The 27,035-nt window shown below is 52.8% G+C and overlaps 1 protein-coding gene across 1 annotated transcript in view; it reads left to right on the forward strand.

Annotated features, from left to right (window-relative positions):
- The window catches only part of LOC122548314 (uncharacterized), a 92,955-nt gene that overhangs the window by 25,250 nt on the left and 40,670 nt on the right, over nt 1-27,035 (forward strand). Inside the window, exons 2-7 of the mRNA XM_087985120.1 lie at nt 13,551-13,658; nt 14,052-14,153; nt 16,396-16,496; nt 21,063-21,155; nt 25,324-25,570; nt 26,562-26,682. Coding sequence (XP_087841246.1) covers nt 13,552-13,658; nt 14,052-14,153; nt 16,396-16,496; nt 21,063-21,155; nt 25,324-25,570; nt 26,562-26,682 — 771 coding nt within the window. The 5' untranslated portion in view covers nt 13,551. The remainder of the gene's footprint in view (nt 1-13,550; nt 13,659-14,051; nt 14,154-16,395; nt 16,497-21,062; nt 21,156-25,323; nt 25,571-26,561; nt 26,683-27,035) is intronic.

The raw sequence follows: 27,035 nt of genomic DNA on the forward strand, positions 1-27,035 counted from the left end.
AGCCCCTCCCTCAGCACTGACCCTCCGACAGCGCCCACTCCCTCAGCACTGACCCTCCGACAGTAGACCCTCCCTCAGCACTGACTCTCCGACAGTAGCCCCTCCCTCAGCACTGACCTTCCGACAGCGCCTACTCCCTCAGCACTGACCTTCTGACAGTGAGTCTGAGGGGGATGGGGGGGTTCCATGCTGAGGGAGATGCTGTATCTGCCCTCTGGGAGTGGGTGTAAGTCCCCCAGGCGAGAGATGGCCATGGGGTTGGTGGGGGCACACCCGCTAAATCCCAGGCCCCGTGTTTGTCCCTCAACCACTTTCCACAGCTGATGTGGCTCGGCTTGGCACCCCTGGGATCTTGCTGTGCTTTGCCCGTCTCTCAGAGTCCCTAATCTCGAGCAGGGTGGTGCAGAGGGTCAATCCCTCAACATTATCATCATCGGGGTTGTGGGATGTGTCCAGGTGCTAGTGGAATGCTATCGCTCGTGGCCTCCTGGAACAGGGAGAAAGCGGAGGGAACTTTTTGCATTGATGTGTGTTGTCCTGTGTGAGTGAACTTGGCACAGTGAGAACTGTTGGCCATTTTCCAAATATTCTTTGACGATAGGTCGAGGGGCCTGTTTATTGTGAGGGCCGAAAACCAAATATAAACACGGCTTCCTTACGATGATGGTTGCGGCCTAACTCAGGAAATGCTGTTTGAAGCCCTTTTGACCTCCATGTTTTAAGCTGTTTCCAGTCCCCCTCTTCCCCGCTACACGCCGCTCCCAGGTCACACCACCAGAGAGAAGCTCCTTTATATTTTTAATCCATCATTGTTGAGCCCCTAGTTTCCTCAGTCTCCTGCTCCCCCTGTCCAACAAATCACCATGGAAACCGGGCCTAACCACGCCTGTGTGTCAATCTCAGAGTGCTGCACTGTTGGTGAAGCAGCATTGAGGGAGCGGGCGCCGTGGGAGAGCCAGTGCTGAGGGAGTGGGCACTGTCCGAGGGTCAGTGCTGAGGGAACGGGCACTGTCAGAGGGTCAGTGCTGAGGGAGTAGGCACTGTCGGAGGGTCAGTGCTGAGGGAACGGGCACTGTCCGAGGGTCAGTGCTGAGGGAGTGGGTGCTGTCGGAGGGTCAGTGCTGAGGGAGCGGGTGCTGTCAGAGGGTCAGTGCTGAGGGAGTGGGTGCTGTGGGAGGGTCAGTGCTGAGGGAGCGGGTGCTGTGGGAGGGTCAGTGCTGAGGGAGTGGGTGCTGTGGGAGGGTCAGTGCTGAGGGAGCGGGTGCTGTGGGAGGGTCAGTGCTGAGGGAGCGGGCACTGTCAGAGGTTCAGCACTATCATTCAGAAACAGAAGTTAAACCCAATCTTCCACCTCGTGTGATAAAGCTCCCACTGGATCCCTATTGAGTTTTGTGATTTATTCATGGGATCTCGAAGACCTCCATGTGTCAACCCCAATCTGTAATTACTTCTTCCACCAAGTGTCTTGTTCAGTGTCGACTCCATCGCTGTGTGTAGGGTCTGCAGTCAGCTGTAGGCCCAGCCTGGTTAAGGATGCCCCCATTGGTTACCTCCACAATGGTGGTTTTTACCACAATCGATGACACCATCCTTCGGACAAACTCCCATATCCGGATTGAATTCATCGAATTTAAATTCTACCCGTATTGGGATTTGAACCCACATTCTGTCGACCTTTGACCTCAGTGATATTCCCAGAAGCCCAAACATGTCCACCCACAAATTGAAACAAGATGGGGGCCCACATTGCGCAGAGCAATACAGCACAGGAATAAGCCCTTTGGCCTACTGAGCGTGGGCCAGCCTTTCTAAACCAGAAACCTTTTTACCTCTCAGCTGACCGTATCCCTCTATTCCCTGCCGCTTCGCGTACCTGCCAAGATGCCGAGGAAAGGTTGCCATCGTATCTGCCTGTGCCACCTCCTCTGGCAGCGCTTGCCGGCACTCACCACCTCTGGGTTAAGAAACAACTCACTCCTTTCACATCTCCTCCAAACAGTTCCCTGTTTTACCTTGAAGTTATGTCCCCTAGTCATTGACATTTCTACCATGGGGGAATAAGGACTCTGGGTCTTGACCTCAGCATTGCCCCACTCCCATCACCTTGCAAACCCCGCCCCCCCCCCCCCAGCTGTCACCCCTTTTGGCACCAGCGGGTGTCCCCTCAGGGAGCACTGTCACTCTTTCCTGGCTAGGCTGGATGTCAATTGTTGATGCTTGACTGAGGAGCATGAGGAAGGCTTAGGGGTGGGGGTGGGAGGTAGGAGGGGACTCGGAGACACGGAAACTCCAGCTGCTTCCCTCTTGAGCAGCTGCACTCGCCTCTACTCCGTGGCCTCTTCCTGTGCACATGGTGGCCAACGCAATCAACACCTGCGACTCTCCCCTGTCCTCCCCTCCCAGGGAACTGAGGCAGAAAATAGCACTCATTCCCGAATCACAGCGCCAGCTCCCTCAGCGCTGACCATCCAACGGTACCCATGCCCTCAGCGCTGACCCTGACAGTGTCCACTCCCTTCGCACTGACCCTCTGACAGTGCCTGCTCCCTCAGCACTGACCCTCCAACAGCGCCCCCTCCCTCAGCGCTGACCCTCCAACAGTGCCCACTCCCTCAGCGCTGACCCTCTCACAGCGCATGCTCCCTCAGCACTGACCCTCCGACAGTGCCCGCTCCCTCAGCACTGACCCTCCGACAGTGCCCGCTCCCTCAGCACTGACCCTCTGACAGTGCCCGCTCCCTCAGCGCTGACCCTCCGACAGTGCACACTCCCTCAGCACTGACCCTCCGACAGTGCACACTCCCTCAGCACTGACCCTCTGACAGTGCCTGCTCCATCAGCACTGACCCTCCAACAGCACCCACTCCCTTGGCACTGACCCTCTAACAGTGCCCACTCCCTCAGCGCTGACCCTCTCACAGCGTATGCTCCCTCAGCACTGACCCTCCGACAGTGCCTGTTCCCTCAGCACTGACTCTATATAGCACCATGTCCCTCAGCACTGACCCACTGAAAGTGCCTGCTCCCTCAGCACTAACCCTCCGACAGTGCCCACACCCTCAACACTGTCCCTCTTACAATGCCCACTCCCTCAGCGCTGACCCTCCGACAGCACCTGCTCCCTTGGTACTGACCCTCCGACAGCGCCCACTACAGCTTTCATCCAGGAAATGTCAATTCGGGGGCCACGTGCACAGCTGATCCCACACAGGTATCCCTCCCCTCCCCTCAGTTTCCCAGGGTGTCCTCACTGCTAACATCACTCCTTCCTGGGGTGTGTGTGGGGGGGGGGGGGGGGGGGGGGGGGAGGGGGGTGCTGAGCTCGTTGTAAGAATGTGGGGCCTAAACAAATCACATCTTCCTCAACGATTCAGCAGCCCCATGGCCGTTCCCCACAAGAACACTAGACAGATGTCTCCCATTAAGGAATAGAGGAGGGTTTCATAGGGAGGCTGGAGAGGGAGCTTTACTCTGTATCTAATTGTCCCTCCTGGGAGTGTCACAGTGCTAGGGACTCGGGTACGATTCCCACCTCGGTTGCCTGCCTACATAGAGTTTGCACATTCTCCCGTGTCTGCGTGGGTTTCCTCTGGGTGCTCCGGTTTCCTCCCACAATCCAAGATGTGCAGGGTTAGGGTGGATTGGCCACGCTAAATTGCCCATAGTGATAGGTGCATTAGTCAGAAGTAAATGTAGGGGATTGGGTCTGGGTGGATTACTCTTCGGAGGTTCAGTGTGGACTTGTTGGGCCGAAGGGCCTCTTTCCATACTGTAGGGCACCTAATCTAATCTAATCCCCTCATTTATCTAACACGTCCTCAAACTCCTCATTTAGCCAAGACTTCCTTAATCCTCTCATTTTACTAAAATCCTTCAATCCCCTCTCTGACTGAAGACTCCCTTAATCCCCTCAAAAACTCAAGACTCCCTTAATGCCCTCTCTAACTCGAAACTCCCTCAAACCCCTCACTCAGTCAAGACTTCCTCTGTCCCCTTACAATCTCAAGGCAAGGACTGATTAGGGATAGTCAACTATGGGCTTTGTGCATGGGAAATCATGTTTCATGAACTTGATTGATTTTTCTGAAGAAGGATTGATGATGGCAGAGCGGTAGATGTGATCTACATAGACTTCAGTAAGGCTTTCGACATGGTTCCCCATGGGAGACTGATTAGCAAGGTTAGATCTCATGGAATACAGGGAGAACTAGCCATTTGGATACAGAACTGGCTCAAAGGTAGAAGACAGAGGGTGGTACATGTATGGAATGAGCTGCCAGAGGAAGTGGTGGAGGCTGGTACAATTACTGGAGGCCTGTGACCAGCGGTGTGCCACAAGGATCGGTGCTGAGTCCACTACTTTTTGTCATTTATAAGTCAGTTCTGCTATCACACGTGCTATTCTCATTTCCATTCTTGTGCTAGCCCACGTCACGAGAAAACTGTGTAATAGCAGCACCATTTGAACTAACGGGGTCAGAATTGCGTTTAATTAAAACACACTTAAAAAGTTCACATAATCGAAACGCTGTCCCCCAATGTTTTAATCGCGCTAAAGCAAGATCGCATCAATGAAATGTGTGTTATAGCAGAACGACCTGCATAAAAGATTTGGATGCGAACATAGGAGGTATAGTTAGTAAGTTTGCAGATGACACCAAAATTGGAGGTGTAGTGGACAGCGAAGAAGGTTACCTCAGAGTACAACGGCAACTTGATCAGATGGGCCAATGGGCTGAGGAATGGCAGATGGAGGTTAATTTAGATAAATGTGAGGTACTCCATTTTGGAAAGACAAATCAGAGCAGGACTTATACACTTAATGGTAAGGTCCTGGGGAGTGTTGCTGAACAAAGAGACCTTAGAGTGCAGGTTCATAGCTCCTTGAAAGTAGAGTCGCAGGTCGATAGGATAGTGAAGAAGGCGTTTGGTATGCTTTCCTTTATTGGTCAGAGTATTGAGTACAGGAGTTGGGAGGTCATGTTGCGGCTGTACAGGACATTGGTTAGGCCACTTTCGGAATATTGCATGCAAATCTTGTCTCTGTCCTATCGGAAGGATGTTGTGAAACTTGAAAGGGTTCAGAAAAGATTTACAAGGATGTTGCTGGGGTTGGAGAGTTTGAGCTACAGGGAGAAGTTGAATAGGCTGGGGCTGTTTTCCCTGGAGTGTCGGAGGCTGAGGGGTGACCTTACAGAGGTTTATAAAATCATGAGGATCATGGGTAGGATAAACAGACAAGGTCTTTTCCCTGGGGTGGGGGAGTCCTGAACGAGCAGGGCATAGGTTTAAGGTGAGGGCAGAAAGATTTAAAAGGGACCTGAGGGGCAACTTCACACAGAAGGTGGTACATGTATGGAATGAGCTGCCAGAGGAAGTGGTGGAGGCTGGTACAATGACAACATTTAAAAGGCATCTGGATGGGGGCGTGAATAGGAAGGGTTTGGAGGGATATGGGCCAAGTGCTGGCAAATGGGACCAGATTAGGTTGGGATATCTGGTCGGCATGGACGATTTGGACCGAAGGGTCTGTTTCTCATGCTGTACATCTCTAAGACTCCCTCAATCTACTCATGAACTGGAGTCTCCCTCCGTACCTCACTATCCCAAACACCCTCAGTCCCTCACTCATTGAAGGATGTGGACCCTCTTGGGAGGGGTCTGTGTGTCACGGATTGAGAGTCGCTCTCATACATGCCCCAGGATCAGTTTGAATCAAAAACTCAACAAATGGCAATCCTTTCATCCTCGGGAAATTCCTTAACCCTCCGGAGATCCCTCAATCCTCAGAGGATCCATTTGAAGAATCACTTGGAATGTGACTCATTTCCCCGGCGAGTCTCAGATTGGAATTCATTGCCCAAACAGGAAGGATCGAGAGTCTACATGTTACTTAGTGTAAAAACACACACACACTCAAATACACAAATATACACACACACTCAAATACATAGATATACACACACACTCAAATACACAAATATACACACACACACACACTCAAATACATAGATATACACACACGCACTCAAATACACAGATATACACACACACTCAAACACATAGATATACACACACACTCAAATACACAGATATATATACACACACACTCAAATACACAGATATATATACACACACACTCAAATACACATACATACACATACTTACACATTCAAACACACACACACACACCTATTGGGGCAGAGAGTGGGACAGCAATGGACCTGACTGGGTGGCTGTGTGGACAGAGGCAGAACACAGCCTCTGCATTGAATGGCCATCTGTTGTGCAGTCTGTAGTTGGGTAGGGGGAGATGGGAAGCTGTCGAGCTGAGGTGATGATTCATTGCCATATGCAGGCTAAGAGTGAAGGAAACGTCCTCTATCTTATCGGCACACGGAGCCCAGGGCTGCGAATTGCTCATTTCCCAACAGGGGAACTGGCAGGAGCTGGGCCCAGAGCTGACAGTTTCCTGTTCGTTCCCAAACTCTCCACACTGTTGTTTTTCCAGGAGTCCGATCTGAGAGACGGACGCCCAAACGGTCCACTCTCTGTCCAGAGAGGATCAGGAACCCAGGAAGGCTGAGAGGTGAGGGAAAACCTCCTCAGATCACCCCCTCCCTATCCCTTAACACCTCCAGACCCGACATCCCTATCTCTGTAATCTCCTCCAGCCCCTTCCACGCTTCCCTGTCTCTGTCACCTCCTCCAGCCCCTACATCCCCTCCCTATCTGTCACCCCCTTCATCCCCTAAACCCCCTCTTTTTCCTTCACCTCATCCAGCCCCATATACCCCGTCCCTATCTCTGCGACCCCCTGCAGCCCCCTACACCCCTTCCAACCCCTACACCCCTTCCAACCCCTACACCCCTTCCAACCCCTACACCCCTTCCCTATCTCTGTCTCCTTTTCCAGCCCCCTACCTGCCCCTGTAACCCCTTCCAGCCCCTATACCCCCTCCCTATCTGTCACCTCCCCCAGTCCCTTACACCCCCTCCCTATCTCTGTCACCTCCACCAGCCCCTACACCCCCTTCCCTATCTCTGCCACCCCCTGCAGCCCCCTACACCCCTTCCCTATCTCTGTCTCCTTTTCCAGCCCCCTACCTGCCCCTGTCACCCCCTCCAGCCCCTACACCCCCTCCCTATCTCTGTCACCCCCTCCAGCCCCTTCCCATCACTCGGCCCGTTGGGGTGGGTTGAGTGAGGCCTGAGCTCAGGTGTTTTTTCCAGAAACCTCTGAACCCCCACACTACCCAATTCTCTGTCTCTCTCCCTCTCCCTCCTTCCTCCGATCAGACTCACTTTAAAACCGATCACCGTGATTGAGGTTTGCTCACCTCCCCCTGCTATCTCCTGACTGGGTTGAGGGTCAGGTTTGATTTGAGAATCGTTCCTGTGAGAGCTCTGGTTTAGGGATTTGGGGGTGTGTGGGTGCTGGTTGACTGTCGTAAAGGTGCTCTCTCAATGGCCAGTGTGTGAGGTCGATTTTCTCAGGTCTGCCTGCTCTGACCAGCTCCTCCCGCCTGACACTGACCCCCTTTTTGATCGGCCGCTCGATTCTTTTCCTGAACTCTCCCTCCCACCTTTCAATCCGAGCGGCTCCCACTTGACTGGCTACTCAGGTGTTAAAGCATCATTTCCCAGTGTCGCTCACTCTCCCAAACACACACACGGTGACCCTCGTGCACAGACATTCTCTCTCTCTCTCACACACACACTCTCTATCAGACTCTCACACACACACACTCTCACAGATTCTTACACACATATACACACACATTCTGTCTCACACACACTCTCACACATAAACACACACTCACATACACACATACAAGACACACTTTCTCACACTCTCAGACTCTCTCTCATACACAGACACACACACTCTCTTACACAGTCTCGCATACTCTCTCACAGTCTCTTGCACACACACACATTCTCACAGACTGACTCTCTCTCTCACACAGTCTCTTGCACACACACACATTCTCACAGATTGACTCTCTCTCACAGTCTCTTGCACACACACACACAGACTGTCTCACGCGCACACACACACACTCACAGACTATCTCGCGCACACACACACACACTCACACACTGTCTCGCGCACACACACACACAGACTGTCTCACGCGCACACACACACACTCACAGACTATCTCGCGCACACACACACACACTCACACACTGTCTCGCGCACACACACACACACACTCACAGACTATCTCGCGCGCGCACACACACACACTCACACACTGTCTCGCGCGCACACACACTGTCTCGCGCACACACACACTCACAGACTGTCTGTCTCGCGCACACACACGCTCACAGGCTGTCTGTCTTGCGCACACACACACTCACAGACTGTCTGTCTCGCGCACACACACACTCACAGGCTGTCTGTCTCGCGCACACACACACTCACAGGCTGTCTGTCTCGCGCACACACACACTCACAGGCTGTCTGTCTCGCGCACACACACACTCACAGACTGTCTGTCTCGCGCACACACACACTCAGACTGTCTGTCTCGCGCACACACACACTCACAGGCTGTCTGTCTCGCGCACACACACACTCACAGGCTGTCTGTCTCGCGCACACACACACTCACAGGCTGTCTGTCTCGCGCACACACACACTCACAGACTGTCTCGCGCACACACACACTCAGACTGTCTGTCTCGCGCACACACACACTCACAGGCTGTCTGTCTCGCGCACACACACACTCACAGGCTGTCTGTCTCGCGCACACACACACTCACAGACTGTCTGTCTCGCGCGCACACACTCACAGACTGTCTCTCACACACACACACACTCACAGACTGTCTCTCACACACACACACACTCACAGACTGTCTCGCGCACACACACACTCACAGACTGTCTGTCTCGCGCACACACACACTCACAGACTGTCTGTCTCGCGCACACACACACTCACAGACTGTCTGTCTCACGCACACACTCACAGACTGTCTCTCACACACACACACTCACAGACTGTCTCGCGCACACACACACTCACAGACTGTCTGTCTCGCGCACACACACACTCACAGACTGTCTGTCTCGCGCACACACACACTCACAGACTGTCTGTCTCGCGCACACACACTCACAGACTGTCTCTCACACACACACACTCACAGACTGTCTCTCACACACACACTCACAGACTGTCTCTCTCACACACACACACTCACAGACTGTCTCTCACACACACACACTCACAGACTGTCTCTCACACACACACTCACAGACTGTCTCTCTCACACACACACACTCACAGACTGTCTCTCTCACACACACACACACTCACAGACTGTCTCTCTCACACACACACACACTCACAGACTGTCTCTCTCACACACACACACACTCACAGACTGTCTCTCTCACACACACACACACACTCACAGACTGTCTCTCTCACACACACACACACACTCACAGACTGTCTCTCTCACACACACACACACTCACAGACTGTCTCTCTCTCACACACACACACTCACAGACTGTCTCTCTCACACACACACACACAGACTGTCTCTCTCACACACACACACACACACTCACAGACTGTCTCTCTCACACACACACACTCACACTCACAGACTGTCTCTCTCACACACACACACTCACAGACTGTCTCTCTCACACACACACACTCACAGACTGTCTCTCTCACACACACACACACTCACAGACTGTCTCTCTCACACACACACACACTCACAGACTGTCTCTCTCACACACACACACACACTCACAGACTGTCTCTCTCACACACACACACACTCACAGACTGTCTCTCTCTCACACACACACACACTCACAGACTGTCTCTCTCACACACACACACACAGACTGTCTCTCTCACACACACACACACACTCACAGACTGTCTCTCTCACACACACACAGACTGTCTCTCTCACACACACACACACTCACAGACTGTCTCTCTCACACACACACACTCACAGACTGTCTCACACACACACACACACTCAGACTGTCTCTCACACACACACTCAGACTGTCTCTCTCACACACACACACTCACAGACTGTCTCTCTCACACACACACACACTCACAGACTGTCTCTCTCTCACACACACACACACACTCAGACTGTCTCTCTCTCACACACACACACACACTCACAGACTGTCTCTCTCACACACACACACACTCACAGACTGTCTCTCTCACACACACACACTCACAGACTCTCTCTCACACACACACTCACAGACTCTCTCTCACACACACACTCACAGACTGTCTCTCTCACACACACACACTCACAGACTGTCTCTCTCACACACACACACACTCACAGACTGTCTCTCTCACACACACACACACACTCACAGACTGTCTCTCTCACACACACACACACACACTCACAGACTGTCTCTCTCACACACACACACACACTCACAGACTGTCTCTCTCACACACACACACACACACTCACAGACTGTCTCTCTCACACACACACACACTCACAGACTGTCTCTCTCTCACACACACACACACTCACAGACTGTCTCTCTCTCACACACACACACAGACTGTCTCTCTCTCACACACACACACACACTCACAGACTGTCTCTCTCACACACACACACACACACTCACAGACTGTCTCTCTCACACACACACACTCACAGACTGTCTCTCTCACACACACACACACTCACAGACTGTCTCTCTCACACACACACACACACTCACAGACTGTCTCTCTCACACACACACACACACTCACAGACTGTCTCTCTCACACACACACACACTCACAGACTGTCTCTCTCTCACACACACACACACTCACAGACTGTCTCTCTCACACACACACACACAGACTGTCTCTCTCACACACACACACACACTCACAGACTGTCTCTCTCACACACACACAGACTGTCTCTCTCACACACACACACACTCACAGACTGTCTCTCTCACACACACACACTCACAGACTGTCTCACACACACACACACACTCAGACTGTCTCTCACACACACACTCAGACTGTCTCTCTCACACACACACACTCACAGACTGTCTCTCTCACACACACACACACTCACAGACTGTCTCTCTCACACACACACACACTCACAGACTGTCTCTCTCTCACACACACACACACACTCACAGACTGTCTCTCTCTCACACACACACACACACTCACAGACTGTCTCTCTCACACACACACACACTCACAGACTGTCTCTCTCACACACACACACACTCACAGACTCTCTCTCACACACACACTCACAGACTCTCTCTCACACACACACTCACAGACTGTCTCTCTCACACACACACACTCACAGACTGTCTCTCTCACACACACACACACTCACAGACTGTCTCTCTCACACACACACACACACTCACAGACTGTCTCTCTCACACACACACACACACACTCACAGACTGTCTCTCTCACACACACACACACACTCACAGACTGTCTCTCTCACACACACACACACACACTCACAGACTGTCTCTCTCACACACACACACACTCACAGACTGTCTCTCTCTCACACACACACACACTCACAGACTGTCTCTCTCTCACACACACACACAGACTGTCTCTCTCTCACACACACACACACACTCACAGACTGTCTCTCTCACACACACACACACACACTCACAGACTGTCTCTCTCACACACACACAGACTGTCTCTCTCACACACACACACACTCACAGACTGTCTCTCTCACACACACACACTCACAGACTGTCTCTCACACACACACACACTCAGACTGTCTCTCACACACACACTCAGACTGTCTCTCTCACACACACACACTCAGACTGTCTCTCTCACACACACACACACTCACAGACTGTCTCTCTCACACACACACACACTCACAGACTGTCTCTCTCACACACACACACTCACAGACTGTCTCTCTCTCACACACACACACACACTCACAGACTGTCTCTCTCACACACACACACACTCACAGACTGTCTCTCTCACACACACACACACTCACAGACTCTCTCTCACACACACAGTCACAGACTCTCTCTCACACACACACTCACAGACTGTCTCTCACACACACACTCACAGACTGTCTCTCACACACACACTCACAGACTGTCTCTCACACACACACACTCACAGACTGTCTCTCACACACACACACTCACAGACTGTCTCTCTCACACACACACACTCACAGACTGTCTCTATCACACACACACACTCACAGACTGTCTCTCTCACACACACACACTCACAGACTGTCTCTCTCTCTCACACACACACACACACTCACAGACTGTCTCTCTCACACACACACACACTCACAGACTGTCTCTCTCACACACACACACACTCACAGACTGTCTCTCTCACACACACACACACTCACAGACTGTCTCTCTCACACACACACACACTCACAGACTGTCTCTCTCACACACACACACACTCACAGACTCTCTCTCACACACACACTCACAGACTCTCTCTCACACACACTCACAGACTGTCTCTCACACACACACACTCACAGATTGTCTCTCACACACACACTCACAGACTGTCTCTCACACACACACTCACAGACTGTCTCTCACACACACACTCACAGACTGTCTCTCACACACACACTCACAGACTGTCTCTCACACACACACACTCACAGACTGTCTCTCTCACACACACACACTCACAGACTGTCTCTCTCACACACACACACTCACAGACTGTCTCTCTCTCTCACACACACACACTCACAGACTGTCTCTCTCTCTCACACACACACACACACTCACAGACTGTCTCTCTCACACACACACTCACAGACTGTCTCTCTCACACACACACACACTCACAGACTCTCTCTCACACACACACTCACAGACTCTCTCTCACACACACACTCACAGACTGTCTCTCACACACACACACTCACAGACTGTCTCTCTCACACACACTCTCTCTTACACACACTCTCACACACACACTCTCTTACACACATTTTCACAGACTCTCTCTCTGACACGCACACTCTCAGACTCTCTCTCGTACACACACTAATGTACACACCCACTAACTCCCAAACCTCTCAAATTCTAACAGGCCCAGACAGCGGGTAAGGCAGGAAGGATGTTCCCCATGATCCGGGAGGGGGAGTCCAGAACCATGGGGGTGGTCATAGTCTGAATGGGACGGAGTGGGACTGAGATGGGGAGAAATGTCTTCACCGTGAGAGTGGGGAGGGGGTACCTGTGGGATTCTCTCCCACAGAAAGCCGAGGACATGGAATGTTTTTGAGAAGGAGTTGGATGGAGATGTTGGGACTAAAGGGATCAAAGTGGGGACTGAGTTGGATGATCAGCCACAATCCCATCGAACGGGAGAGCAGTTTCGAGCAGCCAAATGCTCCCCGCTCCTACTCTCCATGTTTCTGCGTTTGGTATTTGACTCTCTCCTCTCTGTGTGTTTCCCTTTCAGGATGAAGCCATTGTGCATGTTGCCCGAGGTCCTCCTGCTCTGCAGCCTCCTCCTACCGGCCTGCCCTTTGAATCCAAGTGACCCTAACGTGTGCAGCCGCTGGGAAAGGTGAGAGGTCAAGTAGACGGCGTCGTGGTTGGCAGGAGGAGGGAGGGGAACTGACAGTGGGGTGGTGGAGGGATTGGGTGAAGGAGTATGTGCGAGTGGGAGAAGGTTGGGGCTTGAGGAGTATCAGAGGTGGGAGTGCAGAGGGAAAGGGACCAATACCTTTCAAATCCATGACCTCTGAACCCGCCTGGAAGGACAAGGGCAGCAGCAGGTACATGGCAACAGCACCAAGTTCCTGCCAAGAGATTTCTTTTCATCCCAGGAGCTACCGAGGAACCTTCAGCCGCTGAAGAACCAGGCCCGGGCCTGGAGGGTCGCCTAGCAACTGTCGGTCAATTAACAACCTGCTCCTCTCTCTCTCTCTTCCATCCCCCCCCCCCCACCACTTTTCAGCTACTCAGTCACCAAGCAGGAGGCTTTGCTGACGCCACACGACGAGCCCTACAAGGAGGACTGCGACGACCCCAGGAGCCGCTTCAGGTGCACCAGACACAAGTGAGAGCAAGAGGCCTGGTTGCGGCCTAGTTGTGAGGCTTCAGTGCCCCCTCCTTCCCCACCCTCCTCTGGTCAGACACGATGTGCGGCCCCGCTTCAGAGCGTCTGCTAACTACTTTGCCGCCTTGTCATTTGGATGCCACCTGCGAGTCAGGAGACTCGGCAACCCATCCGCTCACAGCAAGATCCCACAAGATCTCTCGGATGCGTTCGGTCGAGGGGATTAAATACATCTTGACGCAGGGTAGCATCCTCCCCACCCAGTGATGGTCACTGTTTGGTTCACAGGTTATGAATTGTAGACTCCCTACAGTATAGAAGCAGGCCCTTCAGCCCAACAAATCCATACCAACCCTTGAAGAATAATCCACCCAGACCCATTCCCCTACCCTATCACTCTACATTTACCCCTGACTAATGCACTTAACCTACACATCCCTGGGCAATATGGGACAATTTAGCATGGCTAACCCACCCTAACCTGCACATCCCTGGGCACTACGGGACAATTTAGCATGGCCAATCCACCCTAACCTGCACATCCCTGGGCACTACGGGACAATTTAGCATGGCCAATCCACCCTAACCTGCACATCTCTGGGCACTATGGGACAATTTAGCATGGCCAATCCACCCTAACCTGCACATCCCTGGGCATTAAGGGACAATTTAGCATGGGTAACCCACCCTAACCTGCACATCCCTGGGCACTACGGGACAATTTAGCATGGCCAATCCACCCTAACCTGCACATCCCTGGGCACTACGGGACAATTTAGCATGGCCAATCCACCCTAACCTGCACATCCCTGGGCACTATGGGACAATTTAGCATGGTCAATCCACCCTAACCTGCACATCCCTGGGCACTATGGGACAATTTCCCATGGCCAATCCACCCTAACCTGCACATCCCTGGGCACTATGAGACAATTTAGCATGGCCAATCCACCCTAACCTGCACATCCCTGGGCACTGTGGGACAATTTAGCATGGCCAATCCACCCTAACCTGCACATCCCTGGACACTACGGGACAATTTAGCATGGCCAATCCACACTAACCTGCACATCCCTGGGTACTATGAGACAATTTAGTATGGCCAATCCACCCTAACCTGCACATCCCTGGGCACTATGAGACAATTTAGCATGGCCAATCCACCCTAACCTGCACATCCCTGGACACTACGGGACAATTTAGCATGGCCAATCCACCCTAACCTGCACATCCCTGGGTACTATGGGACAATTTAGCATGGCCAATCCACCCTAACCTGCACATCCCTGGACACTACGGGACAATTTAGCATGGCCAATCCACCCTAACCTGCACATCCCTGGGCACTATGGGACAATTTAGCATGGCCAATCCACCCTAACCTGCACATCCCTGGACACTATGGGACACTTTAGCATGGCCAATCCACCCTAACCTGCACATCCCTGGGCACTATGGGACACTTTAGCATGGCCAATCCACCCTAACCTGCACATCCCTGGACACAAGGGGGAATTTAGCATGACCAATCCACCCTAAACGGCACATCTTTGGATTTTGGGAGGAAACCGGAGCACCCTGAGTTAACCCGCGCAAGCATGGGGGGAGAATGTGCAAACTCCATACAGACACTTGTACTGAGGGTGGAATCAAACCCAGGTCCCTGGTGCCGTGAGGTAGTGGTGCAACCACTGAGCCACTGTGCTGCCCGATTGGTTGCCGGATCTTTTCTCATTGCCTTTGTCACTTGGGCTGGTATTATCCAGGCCGGTCCCCCCAGTCAACATTCTGGGGCCACAGGGCGATTGCAACACTCTCAATTGTCAGCTAAAAACACCCAGTTGGGGTTCACAGTTGGGGTGACCTTCACCAGATGTGGGCCTACACGTGACTCCAGACCACCCCCATGGCGACGTGGTTGATTCTTAAACGCCCCCTGGCCGATGAGGGATGAAAATACATGCTGACCTCACCAGCGACGCCCACATCCTGTGAATCGACCTGCGGCCTGGCCAATCAGAGCGCTGTTGCTAGGCTGAGCTCTCCTGAAACCATGTCAAATTGAGCCACTGTGATTGGCTTTGATGTCCCCGGAAAGTTGCACGGAGGGCAGTCATATGTCTCCCAAAGCCCCTTCCTTACTTTTTTCTTAAGCGGCGGCCACCCTATTCTCGTTTGTGGTCCGTGGTCTAAAACCAACCACGGATTTGGCCATTTCCCACTCTCTCGCCTTCCGTTGCAGGATCAGCTACCGTGTGACTTACCGCGTGGGGGTGCAGACCGAGTATCGCAAGCGAGCGCACTGCTGCCCCGGATACTACGAGAGTCGGGGTCTCTGCGTGCGTGAGTAGCCGGATCTTTTACAGCTGATCGAGGGAGCCAGAAGTGGGTGTTGAGGCAAGGGTGTTAGTGCCGTGATCTGCTTGAGGGACAGGGTTGTACAATGGGGGCCGAATGGTCTCATGGCATTGCTCCCCATGAGCTGGGCAGTGGGGTGTGGAGAGAGACAGGTGTTGTCCAGACGGGCAGTGCCAAGGATGAACCTATTGCTACGTTGGCAGAGTCCCTAGAATATGGGAGCAGGAGTTGACCATTCGGCCCTTCCATCTTCTCCACCATTCAGTGGCTGATTGTCCAATTCAATCCCCTGTTCCTGCTTTGATCACTTTAGTCCTGGGATCTATACCCAAATCCTTCTTGCAAACATTCAGTGTATGAGTCTTGATCGCTTTCTGTGGGAGACACTCCCACAAGCTCCCCCCACTCTTTGGTGTAGATATTTCTCCCCCTCGACTGTGACCCCCTGGTTGACACCACTCCCTCCTGGGTCAGCGGAAACATCCATCCTCCCTTCCCCGTGCCTAGTCCTTTTAGAATTTTGCTGGTTTCTATGAGATTCTCCCCCTCATTCTTCAAAACGCCCGGTGAACACAGGCCCGGGCTCTCTTCAGGGAACAGAGCCAGTCGAAATGCGGAAACGTAGGTCCCTGGTGATCCCCTGTCAGTTCGTGCTTGAGCTGGGAACTTCAGCTGGGACAGATGGTGGTGTAGGCTGGACCCCCGACGAAGAGAGAGAGATTCCTTGTTCAACAAGCATCCCGAGAGAGAAAGAGAGCGAGAGAGGGGGGGAAGATAGAGAGGCTCCATCTTTCATAGGACTCCCTGATGGACAAACAGAGAGAGAGAGAGACTCCCTCTTTTAACAGGGGTCCCTGACACAGAGAGAGAGAGAGAGAGAGAGAGACTCCCTCTTTAACAGGGGTCCCTGACAGAGAGAGAGAGAGAGAGAGAGAGAGACTCCCTCTTTAACAAGGGTGCCTGACAGATAAAGAGAGAGAGAGAGAGAGACTCCCTCTTTAACAAGGGACCCTGACAGACAGAGAGAGAGAGGGGAGGGAAGAGAGAGGGAGAGAGAGAGACTCCCTTTTAACAGGGGTCCCTGACACACACACACACAGAGAGAGAGAGAGAGAGAGACTCCCTCTTTAACAGGGGTCCCTGACAGAGAGAGAGACTCCCTCTTTAACAAGGGTGCCTGACAGATAAAGAGAGAGAGAGACTCCCACTTTAACAAGGGTCCCTGACAGAGAGAGAGAGAGAGAGAGACTCCCACTTTAACAAGGGTCCCTGACAGAGAGAGAGAGAGAGAGAGAGACTCCCACTTTAACAAGGGTCCCTGACAGAGAGAGAGAGAGAGAGAGACTCCCTCTTTAACAAGGGACCCTGACAGACAGAGAGAGGGGAGGGAAGAGAGAGGGAGAGAGAGAGACTCCCTTTTAACAGGGGTCCCTGACACACAGAGAGAGAGAGAGAGAGACTCCCTCTTTAACAGGGGTCCCTGACAGAGAGAGAGAGACTCCCTCTTTAACAGGGGTCCCTGACAGAGAGAGAGAGAGAGAGACTCCCTTTTTAACAAGGGTGCCTGACAGATAAAGAGAGAGAGAGACTCCCACTTTAACAAGGGTCCCTGACAGAGAGAGAGAGAGAGAGAGAGACTCCCTCTTTAACAAGGGACCCTGACAGACAGAGAGAGGGAGGGGAGGGAAGAGAGAGGGAGAGAGAGAGACTCCCTTTTAACAGGGGTCCCTGACAGAGAGAGAGAGAGAGAGAGAGACTCCCTCTTTAACAAGGGTGCCTGACAGATAAAGAGAGAGAGAGACTCCCACTTTAACAGGGGTCCCTGACAGAGAGAGAGAGAGAGAGGAAAACAGATTCCCACTTTAACAGGGGTCCCTGACAGAGAGAGAGACTTCCTCTTTAACAGGGGTCCCTGATATAGAGTGAGACAGACAGAGAGGGAGAGAGAGAGATTCCCTCTTTAACAAGGTCTCTGACAGAGAGTGAGAGAGAGAGAGACTTCCTCTTTAACAGGGGTACCTGATATAGAGCGAGACAGACAGAGAGGGAGAGAGCGATTCCCTCTTTAACCATGGATCCCTGATATATAGAGAGAGAGAGTAAGAGAGACTCCCTCTTTAACAAGGTCCTTGACAGAAAGAGAGAGACTTCATCTTTAACAGGGGTCTCTGACAGAGAGAGATAGAGAGAGTATGAGACTCCCTCTTTAACAAGAGTCCCCTGACAGAGAGAGAGAGAGAGAGATGGATAGAAAGACTCCCTCTTTAACAGGGGTCCCTGACACAGAGAGAGAGAGAGACTCCCTCTTTAACAGGGGTCCTAGACAGAGAGAGAGAGAGAAAGAGAGACTCCCTCTTTAACAAGAGTCCCTGAGAGAGAGAGAGAGAGAGAGAGATGGACACAGACAGACAGCCCTTTAACAGGGATCCCTGATGGACACAGAGGCGGGGGACAGAGAGGGGAACGGGGGAGAGAAAAAGGGGAGAGTTGAGGAGGGTGTGATTAGGAACAGAGAAAGAGAGTGAGTTAGAGAGAGACACAGAGAGAAACTGCAGGATGGGTGCAAACAGAGATAAGTACAGATATAGATAGAAGGAAAACAGAGTGACGGAGAGTGTGTCACGGTGAGAGATTTACAGAAGGAGAGCTAGGGAAAGAGTATCAGAGAGGGGTTCGAAGGAGACATAGAGAGGGAAAGGCACACAGAGAGAGAGAGAGAGACATAGAGAGAGATATCGAATGAGAGAATTAGAAAGGGGGTTTCGAGAGAGAGAAAAACAGAGAGGTTGGAGGGGTGCAAAAAGACAGAGAGAGAGAGAGAGATAGAGAATTAGAGGCAGACACAGAGTTAGAGACAGCCAGAATGAGAGCAAAAGAGAGTCACACTTGAGAAATGAACAGACAGGCAGAGATAGAGGATAGAAATAGTGTAATACATAAAGAAATACGGAGAGAAGGGATGGGTTGACAGATCAAGCGAGAGATACTGACTGCGTCTGAGAGAGAGAGAGAGAGAGAGAGACAAAGAGATACTGAAAGAGAGCGAAAGAAATATGGAAGAAAAAGAGTGAGTGTGAGCAAGGGACAGACACAGGGATACAGAGAGGGGGGACAGAAAAAGAGGCAGAGAGACAGCGAGAGAGAGAGACTGAGATGTAAGGAGGGAAAGAAAATTTGAGAGAAAGATGACAGAAAAAAGAGAGAGAGAGTGATGGAGAAGATGCCATATAGTAAGTGTGTTGTTCCCAGCTCAGTGTGTGTGAGGCCTCAGCAATGCCTGAGCGGGAAAGGTCAGGCCTCAGAGAGGGTAAGCCAAGAGAGTGAGACAACAAGATCATGGCCCCAGTGAGTGTTCCCACATGCCGCACTCACTGAAAATCTCAAAGCCAAAGTTTTCCATCTCGTCTACACATCTCCCTCACATGAAAAACAACCAAACTGTCGAAATGCGGGCAGTGGGGGCTGTAGGCATCTGGAACAGTCAAGGCCCGGCCTCGCGATCAAACCCTGGCCTCGTCTCACAGCAGGCTGGTGTTTCAAAATGGCTGCCCTCACCATCTTCCATTGACATGATTGCTGAGGTGTTGATGACTAGAGAAGATGGCGACTGTTTGAGGGAAGGTGGAGGTTGATGCTTGGTGTGCACAGGGTCACCCTTCCCTTCCTTCCCTTTTTCTATTGTAATCCTGCCCTCCGCTGACCCTTGAACTTGAAGCTGCTCAGATGGTGCCTGGAGGCCGTGTTTGATGTCATGAGCGATTGCCTGCCTTGCCTACTTCACAGACTGGCAGAAAGGAGGTCACTCAGGCCATCAGGTCCTGCTAGTTCCATGAAAAAAAATTCTCTAAATATTCCCATGCTCCCCCACACACCTCCCCTCAGCCCCAATGTCTCCTGCAGATCTTTCCCGAATCTCCCCCACTTCCTTTTGAAAGCTCCTGTTGAATCTGCTCCCTCCCACCTTCTTGCAGCCAGTAAAGTGCTTCCTTTTCTTCCAAGGATGTCATAATTTCGGAGGTGCGCACAGCAAGATCCCAAGGGGGGAAGCTTCATGAGGAGACCCCAGATCGTCAAGTTTATTTTCTTTTTCTTTTGGTTGAAAGCCGGGTCAGCTAAATCAATCCCACCTCCTGCCCTGCCAGACTGCACTGCTCCTCATCCCCGTTCTTTAACCGGTACCCACCCAGTCAAGGGACAAAAGGACTTGAAATGGGGTGGGGGAGGGTTCAATGTCCCCCCATTCTTCCCCACCCCCCCGCCCCATCCTTCCCAATCGGCGTCTCATTGTACACTCAAGCGTCGGGGATCTTTCCCTGACCTGGAAGCGGCGCTAGGGCTCTCTTGCAGCTGGAGGATCTTGCTCAGCAAGATCCTGCGAATGTTTCCTGGGAAGGGGGGGTGGGGTTGGTGGAGGGATAAACTACCTCCAAGCCCAAACAAAAGAAAATGTGGGGGTGGGTGGGTGGAATGGATAACGAAGGGAGGGGCGTCACTAAAGGATATAGTCAATTGTTTGCTGGAAGGTTCAGTTCTGTGCCCCTCTCTCTCCAGCTCAATGCACCCAGGAATGTGTGCACGGCCGATGTCTCAGCCCTGACCGGTGCCAGTGTGTGCCCAACTGGCGAGGGCACAACTGTTCCAGTGGTAAGTCATAGAGATGACCAACAAGTAAGCACACCCTTCAGTCCAACTCATCCATGCTGACCCAGAGATCCCAAATTGTATTCTATTTACCAGCATTTGGCCGTTATCCCTCTGTACTGTTCCAAAAGGGGCATTGGTCAGGCCGTGGAGACCTAAAAAACAGGCTATTTGGCCCTTCAAGCATGCTCCTCCATTCAACAGCATCATCCTGTTACCCTTTGGTCCTGAGGTCTCAATCCTACTCCTCCTTGAAACCATTCATATATTAATCATAGAATCCCTACAGTATGGAAACAGGCCCTTCGGCCCAACAAGTCCACACCAACCCTCCGAGCTGTAACCTACCCAGACCCATTCCACTACGTTTACCCCTGACAAATGCACCCAATCTACATATCCTTGGACACTACAGGACAATTTAGCATGGCCAGCCCACCCTAACCTGCACATCCCTGGGCACTATGGGACAATTTAGCATGGCCAATCCATCCTAACCTGCACATCCCTGGGCACTATGGGACAATTTAGCATGGCCAGCCCACCCTAACCTGCACATCCCTGGGCACTATAGCACAATTTAGCATGGCCAGCCCACCCTAACCTGCACATCCCTGGGCACTATGGGACAATTTAGCATGGCCAATCCATCCTAACCTGCACATCCCTGGGCACTATGGGACAATTTAGCATGGCCAGCCCACCCTAACCTGCACATCCCTGGGCACTATAGCACAATTTAGCATGGCCAGCCCACCCTAACCTGCACATCCCTGGGCACTATGGGACAATTTAGCATGCCTATCCACCCTAACCTGCACATCCCTGGGCACTATGGGACAATTTAGCATGGCCAGCCCACCCTAACCTGCACATCCCTGGGCACTATAGCACAATTTAGCATGGCCAGCCCACCCTAACCTGCACATCCCTGGGCACTACGGGACAATTTAGCATGCCTATCCACCCTAACCTGCACATCCCTGGGCACTATGGGACAATTTAGCATGGCCAATCCACCCTAACCTGCACATCCCTGGGCACTATGGGACAATTTAGCATGGCCAATCCACCCTAACCTGCACATCCCTGGGCACTATGGGACAATTTAGCATGGCCAATCCACCCTAACCTGCACATCCCTGGGCACTATGGGACAATTTAGCATGGCCAATCCACCCTAACCTGCACATCCCTGGGCACTATGGGACAATTTAGCATGGCCAGCCCACCCTAACCTGCGCATCCCTGGGTACTACGGGACAATTTAGCATGGCCAGCCCACCCTAACCTGCACATCCCTGGGCACTATGGGACAATTTAGCATGGCCAATCCACCCTAACCTGCACATCCCTGGGCACTACAGGACAATATAGCACGGCCAACCCACCCGAACCTGCACATCCCTGGCACTACGGGACAATTTAGCCTGACCAATCCATCCTAACCTGCACATCCCTGGGCACTATGGGACAATTTAGCATGGCCAATCCACCCTAACCTGCACATCCCTGGGCACTATGGGACAATTTAGCATGGCCAATCCACACTAACCTGCACATCCCTTGGCACTATGGGACAATTTAGCATGGCCAATCCACCCTAACCTTCACATCCCTGGGCACTATGGGACAATTTAGCATGGCCAATCCATCCTAACCTGCACATCCCTGGGCACTATGGGACAATTTAGCATGGCCAATCCACCCTAACCTGCACATCCCTGGGCACTATGGGACAATTTAGCATGGCCAATCCAACCTAACCTTCACATCCCTGGACACTACGGGACAATTTAGCAAGGCCAGGAACATGGAATTGAGGTTGAAATTGGCCACGTTCCTAGATCCAATATGGCAGAGCTGTGCTGAGAGGCTGGCTCCCACAGATGTTGGCGAGGGTTGTGGAGGGGAATGTCTTGGGTCAGCTGCTTGACGTGGAGGGCAGGGAAAGGGCAAAGCAGTGAGGAGGTTTGTGGCATGGCCTCCCGGACAGGTTCCAACTTGGGTTGGAGGGCAGAACGCCAAATGAAACTTGACACAGCGGGACATGCGAGCAGTCGTGCTGGAGTTGAAGGAGCGTGGTGGAGGAGCAGAGACCGAGAGAGAGAGAGGAACTTGTTTTTCAAAGAGTGAACCATTCAAGATGTAACTCCTGCCTCCCGCTGGTCTAGCTTTCCCTGCTAGGGCCGGCTCTCCCTGAGGGAAGTGTGGCTCACTCCTCAAGGTCAAAGGCTGCTCTCTTCCCACGGCTTACAAGCTCTCCCCTCACTCACCCCCTCCCCCCACGGGACGTGCTGTGGAGAGACGGAGACCAGATGTGTGTGGCCAGGCATGGAATCTCTGGAATTCTCTGTCCCTCTGCTCAACTCTGCAACTTCCCAGCACCCGGCCAGACACACGGTTCGGAACGGCACCGGAATCATTCCAGAACATTCTCCATCTGCTCGGAGACAAGACTCTTCCTATGATCCTTTGCAGCACCCACTCCGCACCCCCGCCAACCCCCACTCCATCTCTCGTCAGTCAATTTTTCAGGCGTTGTTCAGAAATTGGTTAGAGACTCTCAATATCAGTATGGAGGGAGCGGGCGCTGTGGGAGGGTCAGTGCTGAGGGAGTGCCGCACTGTCGGAGGGTCAGTGCTGAGGGAGTGCCGCACTGTCGGAGGGTCAGTGCTGAGGGAGTGGGCACTGTCGGAGGGTCAGTGCTGAGGGAGTGGGCACTGTCGGAGGGTCAGTGCTGAGGGAGTGGGCACTGTCGGAGGGTCAGTGCTGAGGGAGTGCCGCACTGTCGGAGGGTCAGTGCTGAGGGAGTGCCGCACTGTCGGAGGGTCAGTGCTGAGGGAGTGGGCACTGTCAGAGGGTCAGTGCTGAGGGAGTAGGCACTGTCAGAGGGTCAGTGCTGAGGGAGCGGGCGCTGTGGGAGGGTCAGTGCTGAGGGAGTGCCGCACTGTCGGAGGGTCAGTGCTGAGGGAGTGCCGCACTGTCGGAGGGTCAGTGCTGAGGGAGTGGGCACTGTCGGAGGGTCAGTGCTGAGGGAGTGGGCACTGTCGGAGGGTCAGTGCTGAGGGAGTGGGCGCTGTCGGAGGGTCAGCGCTGAGGGAGCGGGCGCTGTGGGAGGGTCAGCGCTGAGGGAGTGGGCGCTGTCGGAGGGTCAGCGCTGAGGGAGTGGGCGCTGTCGGAGGGTCAGCGCTGAGGGAGCGGGCGCAGTCGGAGGGTCAGCGCTGAGGGAGCGGGTGCTGTGGGAGGGTCAGTGCTGAGGGAGCGAGCGCTGTCAGAGGGTCAGTGCTGAGGGAATGGGCACTGTCGGAGGGTCAGTGCTGAGGGAGCGAGCGCTGTCAGAGGGTCAGTGCTGAGGGAATGGGCACTGTCGGAGGGTCAGTGCTGAGGGAGTGGGCACTGTGGGAGTGTCAGTGCTGAGGGAGTGGGCACTGTCGGAGGGTTAGTGCTGAGGGAGCGGGCGCTGTGGGAGTGTCAGTGCTGAGGGAGTGGGCGCTGTCGGAGGGTCAGTGCTGAGGGAGTGGGCACTGTCGGAGGGTCAGTGCTGAGGGAGCGGGCGCTGTGGGAGGGTCAGTGCTGAGGGAGCGGGCGCTGTGGGAGGGTCAGTGCTGAGGGAGTGGGCGCTGTGGGAGGGTCAGTGCTGAGGGAGCGGGCGCTGTGGGAGGGTCAGCGTGAGGGAGCAGGTGCTGTCGGAGGGTCAGTGCTGAGGGAGCGGGTGCTGTGGGAGGGTCAGTGCTGAGGGAGTGGGTGCTGTCTGAGGGTCAGTGCTGAGGGAGTGGGCGCTGTGGGAGGGTCAGTGCTGAGGGAGCGGGCGCTGTGGGAGGGTCAGCGTTGAGGGAGCACCACAGTCAGAGTGCCAGTGTGAAAGAATGTGTTGCTGGAATCTTTGTCTAATTTTTTGTTTATTCCTTTTTCTAACACACTCTGCCTCACTTTCTTTTTATATCCCTCCCCACTGTCTCCTACCCACCCTCTCTCTCCTTCCTCTGTCTCTTTCTCTATCTTGCTCTCTCTCTCTCGACACCCCTATCTCTCTGCACTCTCTTCCCTTCCTTCTGTTTTCTCTTTCTGTCTCTCACATTCTCTCCCTCCATTTCTTTCTCCTTCGCTGCTTCTTTCCCTGTCTCTGTCGTCTTCCCTCTCCCTCATCCGTCCGCCTTCCACCACGCAGTGTGCTCTGACCTGTTGTGGGGACCGAACTGTAGCCAGAGGTGTGAGTGTCGGAATGGCGGACAGTGTGACCCCCTAACTGGCCATTGTTCCTGCACCCCTGGCTACACTGGCCTGCTGTGTGAAGGATCCTGCCGCCCGGGGACCTATGGGCAGGGCTGCTTGAGGCAGTGCCGGTGTCAGAACAGGGCACGGTGCGACTCGGTCACTGGAGCTTGCGACTGCATCAATGGGACGACCGGCGGACTGTGAGTAGCAATTGGGCTTTGCCTTCGGTGTTGTGTCTCACACACTGTCCATTCGTCCCCTACCTTTACTTCTCTGCACCCCCTGAGCGGGCTTGATTTCTCTCTCTGTCTCTTTGCTTTCCAACTCCTTGCAGGAGGCATGGGGCAACTGATTTGCAAACTGCAAAGTCTCTGACGTAACCAGCCATTGACGAAAGGGAACATAAACGGGCTCTCTTTGCGACTTCGGTGCTTTCTTTTATCAGACAGAGGTAGCACCTTCCTTTCTGAAAGTCCATAGGCTTCTAACCCAATCGTTCACTCCCACAAGCTACATTTGAAGTTTTAGGGACAAAGTCGTGAGCCAGCTTTTTAAGAGCAACTTAGAGAGAGAGAGATGAGAGGGCTGAAAAGAACAACATATCAATAGCGACAATGATAGAAAGATCTACATGTAATCTGAAAACTTTTATTGAGATGTGGCTGGGCCAAGGAAGTGAATATGTAACAGTAAATGCTAGGAAAGGGTGAAGTGGCAGCTCTGTTAATTCAGAATCATACTCGTAAGCATGGAGAGAGCTGAGCTTAGTTCTTGTACTTTAGCCAGGGCTGGAATCAGTTTGGGTTGAGATACAAAACAGGAGCTCACTTGTGGGAGTTGTATCTTGGATGCCCCAATGGAGTTTACAGAAAGAAACACCGGAGGGGGCTTGTGAAAAAGTTACGGCAAGAATCATGGAGGCTTTAATCTACTTATGAAGAAATTTGAGTGTACGAGAAAGCTAGCTAGAAACATTAGGACTTACGGTAAGAGTTTCTATAGATGTTTAAACAGTGAATACCGGTCTCGAGATTGAATGGGTCTGGGGTATTAATACTAAAATATAAGGAGACAGCAGAGGCATTGAATAAACGTTTTGCATCGGATGACTGAGGGCGATAGAGGTGACCTTCAGGGTATCCTGAGGACTAGGCTTCCTTCCTCACTCCCTTTCCTCTCTCTCCCTGCCAGCTGTGAGCACCACTGCCCAGAATCGGAAGGCGAGAGGAAGTGTGGTCCTCCGTGTCCGTGTCAAAATGGCGGCAGCTGTCAGTCTGGGGGAGGCCCGTGCCTCTGTCCCGCAGGCTGGACGGTAAGTTACTAGGTTGCTCCGTCAGACAGGATGGTTAATGGGGTCATTCACCCGCTTGCCTCAACTTAACCTCACCTAACCATCTCGGGTTTCAGTGTAAAGGGGCCTATTTCACCACTCTGAGCCTGTCACAGGAAGCTCTGGACCCGGTCTCTGCCAACTCTGTCCAGCAAACCTCAGAAACAGAAAACGGAGCCCAATCGGGATATCATCTCTCTTTCTCTATTCCTTTCTTGTTTGCACTCACTTTCTCCCTCTCTATACCCCGGTCTCCCTCTCTATCCCTCACAACAGCTGTCATCTCTCTTTCTCTGTCTGTATACCTACCTCACTCCCTTTGTCCACCGCCCTCC

Source organism: Chiloscyllium plagiosum, unplaced genomic scaffold, assembly GCF_037043375.1.
Source record: "Chiloscyllium plagiosum isolate Xiang-an unplaced genomic scaffold, Cpla_swu_hap1 HiC_scaffold_50, whole genome shotgun sequence".
Classification (NCBI taxonomy): domain Eukaryota; kingdom Metazoa; phylum Chordata; class Chondrichthyes; order Orectolobiformes; family Hemiscylliidae; genus Chiloscyllium; species Chiloscyllium plagiosum.